Source organism: Cryptomeria japonica, chromosome 8, assembly GCF_030272615.1.
Source record: "Cryptomeria japonica chromosome 8, Sugi_1.0, whole genome shotgun sequence".
Taxonomy (NCBI): Eukaryota; Viridiplantae; Streptophyta; class Pinopsida; order Cupressales; family Cupressaceae; genus Cryptomeria; species Cryptomeria japonica.
Genome location: NC_081412.1, coordinates 171,656,935 through 171,663,056, shown reverse-complemented (window position 1 = coordinate 171,663,056; position 6,122 = coordinate 171,656,935). Strand labels below are relative to the sequence as shown.

At 36.6% G+C, this 6,122-nt stretch overlaps 1 protein-coding gene across 1 annotated transcript; it reads left to right on the top strand.

Moving 5' to 3' along the window:
* Positions 1-2,205: 2,205 nt before the first annotated feature.
* On the top strand, positions 2,206-5,657 carry LOC131050654 (NF-X1-type zinc finger protein NFXL1). Its single transcript, XM_057984861.2, has 2 exons — positions 2,206-2,338; positions 2,425-5,657. The coding sequence occupies exon 2, from the start codon at positions 2,483-2,485 to the stop codon at positions 5,459-5,461; it is 2,979 nt and encodes a 992-aa protein (XP_057840844.2). The 5' UTR covers positions 2,206-2,338; positions 2,425-2,482; the 3' UTR covers positions 5,462-5,657.
* The last annotated feature ends 465 nt before the right edge of the window (positions 5,658-6,122 follow it).

The window sequence follows — 6,122 nt, the reverse complement described above, 5'->3', positions numbered from 1 at the left end:
TATTTAAGCAAGCATCTCACTCCCTCATGAAGGAGAGGAGGGACAATATACAATACATATAAGATTTGAACTAAGTTCATTTTTCATGCTTGTAAAATTGACCCATAATAAAGAATGGATAAATTGTAGATCAAGTTTGGTCCCTTGAAATATGTTAATTCGAAGTCAATCAAGACTTATATGACCCATCAACTTTTACATAGAAATACACCACTTCAATGCCAGTCATTACATAAAAGACAAATAAGTTAAGACAAGACTGCAATGAAAGGAAAAAATGCAAGGTATGCGATTATTACCAATTTTAAACTCATAAAAAAATGTCATCAAATGATATTTGATTTTTATAAAATTGAATGGCTCACAAAAATCCACCAAAAATCAAGTCTTAAAATGCAAAAGTCTATGATGTTGAAAGATCAAAATTATAGCTTTGATCAACTCTCATGGAATGAAGTGCCCTTAATTGAGAGTGATTAGCCAAAAAGTATACTCCTAATATTTAACACCCAGGTAAATGATGTCAATAATTAGTCAATAGGCTAACCTAGTGAGAAAACTCAATTGAAAAATTTGTCTAACTTCGGAAAAGTCTCACACCGACAATGACTGAAAGATAAAAACATTAAATGAATAGGTCAATTTTGTTAGGATTAAGGTGTCATCTACCTTGTAAATCTTATGACATGGTCCCAACATCCTTGTAAAGTGTCCTAACACTTATAGATGTCAAGAATAAGATATTTAATGACTTGGGAAGTGGACAAATGAGTGACCTATGGGCTTTTCCAAGTAGAACTTAGAAGAGGCAACATGTTTCTCTTGGCATTATGTCATTTATAGCATTTAATGTAATGTTTATCTTGCAAGAATGGGTGCCCAAGTTGGAGGAAAAGTATTAGAGTCAAAATTGGTGTCTTTTCGAGTTTTATGGAGGAATTGCAAGGGTTGCGGTCATGAGAAATGAAAAGGCTTCTTTGGACATCTTTATTGGTGGTTTTAGAGCTCTTGCTATTCTATAAATTTAGCCTTTTGGGTGTAGAATTATGATATAATAGTTGAATGTAGGTGGGAAGCATAAGGAGGTTGATCACATGTACAAAATTGCTACTATGCTGGATGCAGAGAGGAGAATGAAAGCGATTGTATTGTAAGTGCATTTATTGTTGATAATGCAAACTTGGCCTCTCTTAACTTTTTTTATTTCCCAACAAGTTTTACAACATGCATTAAATGCAACCGGTTTGCTAACTATTTATTATATGCAACCAACTATTTCCACTATGATCAATTTTACAAACACGGGAGTGCACGCCTCCTTGTGACAATTAAAAGAACCAAAATTTATTTATTAAAAAATATTTTTATGTTAAAAAGGAAGGGAAACGAAGTTTTTCACTCTAGCTAATTTAATTGAACGTTTCTTATATTCCATATGAAACCAACACTACAAGAAGAACCCCAATAATTTAAGAATGTTGTAAAAATAATACAAGATAATATAAAAATACTAAAATATTAACATAATAATAAAAAATATTAAAATACTATTATAATCATAATATAATAATAATAAAAAAAATACAATATTAATAAAAAAGTAACGATTATATATATATATATATATATAAAGAGAGAGAGAGAGACCTTATTGTGAGGTCCACAAAAACAGTGTTTAATCTTCTCCCTCAATTTATATATATATATATAAAGAGAGAGAGAGAGAGACCTTATTGTGAGGTCCACAAAAACAGTGTTTAATCTTCTCCCTCAATTTCTATGTACTCTACCTTACATCTTCACTATTTATTTATATTAATCCTTAAGACTATTATATATGTTATTTTCCATCGTATGATATTTAAGCTATTACTTTTATTTTCTATTATATTTATTTGTTTACAAATTTGTTCACCAATTAAATTTAAATATTAAGTTAATTTAAAATATTAATCATCCATATGCTATAACATATTATTATATTGATATCTAATAACTCTAAAGACACATTTAACATGAAGAATGACAATATATCAAAACATATATATAGATTTTAATTATTATATAACTAATTATATAACAATATAATTCATTTAAGTTTTCCCTCCAATATCATATGGACATATCCCTTGACCCTACTAGTTCAATAACTTTAAAGGAGGGAAAAAAGAGACAAAATTCAAGCTGTAAATGATCTTCCCTGTCATAAGCCTCTGCCCCATTTTCCCACTCGGAAATCCATTCGAATTGTATTGATTAGGTGTTCAGCTTTCGCCCGGAGTGGATTAGTTGCACTGAACAACCAAGTCACGTCATTTTTCTCCAAACTCTGAAGAAGGTACATCATATCCGCTACTCTATTTTTGTAGTTTGTCTTCTTAATCAGAAACCACTGTATATTGATTTTTTGTTTTCTCTTAACAGAGTTGTGTGTAAATCAAACACAAACATTTCACTAGTACAGGGTGTGGGTTTAATCGATATGGAAATGGGTGCTAGCACAGAGGATGTAAAAATAACCAATAACAGTGGTAGGCAAAATTCGTATGGAAACAATGGGCGCAGGGCATGGATTCCTAGAGGTAGAGGAAACCATAATCAAAACCCTAACCCTAACACCAATGGGCGCAGGGTTTGGACTCCTAGAGGTAGAGGTAGAGCATCCAAGTGTGGACATAATTCATCAGCTCATGATTTAGTGCTCCCCATGAATGACAGAAAGCATCCTTCACAATCTGTACACCATAAGAGATCAGAAATGGAGGATCTTGGACTTATGAACAGGAGTAATAGCCAGGATTGGAGGTATCACGCTCCATCGTCAGAGGTTAATGCTCGGCCACTTTTGAAGCAGGAAAGTGAGGAGGTTATTCATTTGGAGAGATCAAACGTGCCAAATCTTGTGCAGGAGATTGAACGGAAGCTTCAACAAAGCAAGGTGGAATGCATGATTTGCTATGAGATGGTGGGAAAATCAGCGGCAATATGGTCTTGTAATAGCTGCTATGCACTCTTTCACCTACATTGCATAAGGAAGTGGGCACGAGCTCCAACTTCCAGAGATTTGTCTGCTGGGCAAAGTCAGAGATCGAATTGGAGATGCCCAGGTTGTCAATCAGTGCAGTATTCAAGACCAGAGGATCTTCAGTATTATTGTTTCTGCGGAAAAATGCAAAACCCATACAATGATTTCTATCTGACTCCACACTCATGTGGAGAGCCATGTGGAAAATCACTTGATAAAGGGAAGGAAATGTCTCGTTGCCCTCATACTTGCACACTCCTATGTCATCCAGGCCCTTGTCCTCCTTGCACAGCAATGGCTGCACCTCAGCCATGCCCATGTGGTAAAAAAACAATTACAAGAAGATGTTCCGATCAGAAATCAGCTGAATCATGTGGACAAGTGTGCGAGCAGCTTCTTACCTGTGGTCGACATCTTTGTGATAAAATATGCCATGAGGGTCCTTGTGGTTCATGCACTATTTTAATAAATGCCTCATGCTTTTGTGGGAAAAAAGAGAACATGATGCTTTGCGGGGACCTGGAGTTCCATGGAGAATTAGAGTGGAAAAATGGTGTGTATGCATGTGAGAATCTTTGTATGAAGATGCTCTCGTGTCAAAAGCACAATTGCAGCTTGGGATGTCATCCAGGAGAATGCAAAGAATGTGATTTATTACCTGAGAAGTTAAAAACGTGCCCCTGTGGTAAAACACAAATACTAAATCAAAGGAAGAGTTGCCTGGATCCTGTGCCAACATGCTCAGAAGTATGTGAAAAGCTTCTTCCTTGTGGGAAACACAAGTGCATAAATTCTTGTCACCAGGGCATCTGCCCTCCTTGTCTGGTTTCTGTGGATCACAAATGTCGATGTGGATCTTCTTCCAGAAAAGTCAGTTGTTGGAAAACAACATCAGTCACAGAGGACAACAAAGAATTTTTGTGTGAAAAGGTTTGTGGACAGAAGAAAAACTGTGGTAGACACAGATGCAATGAAAAATGCTGCCCTCTGTCACATCGAGGTCGGTCTGATATTCAAACAGGTGACTGGGATCCACATTTATGTCTTATGCCATGTGGGAAAAAGATGAGATGTGGTCAACATTACTGCCAGGAACTTTGCCATAGTGGCTACTGCCCCCCATGTCTTGAAACTAATTTTACTGATCTCTCTTGTGCATGTGGGAAGACATCAATTCCTCCTCCAGTACCATGTGGAACACCTATTCCTTCATGTGCATATCCTTGCTCCATTCCTCAGCCATGTGGACATTCTGCAACTCATAATTGCCATCTTGGAGAGTGCCCTCCTTGCACAGCGAGTGCTGCAAAAAAATGTGTAGGAAGTCATGTAATCCTTAGAAATGTTCTATGTGGTTCACGAGAAATAAGATGCAATAAGCTTTGTGGGAAAACAAGGCAATGTGGAATGCATGCTTGTACTAGGACATGCCATATACCACCCTGTGACACAGTTTCCATGGAAAGTTCATCATCTAAAGCCAGAATCTCATGTGGGCAAACTTGTGGAGCTACTCGTAGAGATTGCAAACATACGTGTATTTCTCTGTGTCACCCGTCTAGGCCTTGCCCTGATACCAGATGCACATTTCCAGTGACTATTACTTGCTCATGTGGTCGAATGACAGCAAAAGTTCCATGTCATGCCGGAGGTAACAATATCAGAGCTGATCCAGTCTTTGAAGCTTCTATTTATCACAAATTGCCTGCTCCCCTTCAGCCAACAGAGTCACATTTGACCAGAGTTCCAATGGGCCAGAGAAAGCTTGCATGTGATGATGAATGTGCAAAGTTGGAGAGGAAGAAGACTCTAGCAAATGCCTTCGACATTTCAACAACAGTTGATGTACAAGAGGTGAATGGAAAAACATCAGAAATGCTTGCTGACTTGATTCGGAGAGAGCCTCAATGGGTCTCAGATGTTGAAGATAGGTTTAAATATTTAGTTCTGGGAAGGACAAAAATAAACACAAACGGTATTCGTGTCCACATTTTTAATGCTGTGCCAAAGGAGAAAAGGGACATATTGAAGCTACTTGCAGGAAGGTGGAATCTTTCTGTATTTTGGGCTGGATGGGAACCAAGACGCTTTTTAATTGTACAGGTCACACAAAAGTCAAGAGCCCCAGCACGCAACCTGTTACTTAATGGTCCATTGCAAACCACAGGGCAGGTGCAACCTCCCATTTTTAATTCATTGGTAGACATGGATCCGAGGCTTGTATTTGCCTTATTTGGTTTACCAAGAGAAACAGATGTCAGTGTAAGCTCCCTGATTCTGAGATTCGGTGGGGAGTGTGAACTTGTTTGGCTGAATGACAAGAATGCATTAGCCATATTTACAGACATGACAAGGGCTGCAACGGCTATGAGACGTGTGGCCCATGCAACTGCATATCAGGGTGCTGTCAATCAAACGAGCACACCAATAGGTTAGTTGTTCAGCTGATGATTGGGTCCGATCATCTCAGATGTAAGATGGGCAGATGCATGGTCTCCAAAGAAGATTGGGAAGAAACCTGCATTTTCTGCAACAAAGGGTAGTTGAAACTGAACAACACTTCATTTTTGATTGTGCAGCATATGAGGATATTCACATTCAGTTTGAAAATATTTTGCAAGTGGACAGTCTGAATAAGATCTTTGAAGAGAGAAGACTTCACAATTTCACAAGTTTCTTAATCAAGATACATAATATACATGGAAAGAAGCATGAAAATGGATTAAAGACCCTGATCTCATGAACATAATTAAAAATTTTATTAGTAATAAGTGATGACGATATGAACTATAGTTGACCAAAATAGAAAATAAAATCCTCTAAAATAATAAAAATACTAGATTTTGATGTTAAGGATGGACCTGTCAACTCATATAATAGATATTGCATAAAAATACATGTGTTGATATCACAATTAAAAAAAAATTACAAAATAGATGATGTCTATAACAATAAGATCAATTTACATTTTTTTTAAGAAAAACATAATTTAACCGTAGAATTAAATACACAAAAAGAAAAAGAAAAAGAAAAAAGAAAAAAGAAATAAATGAAAGCCATCAAGTTTGTCATTTTCTTGACTGCAAGAATTAATAGC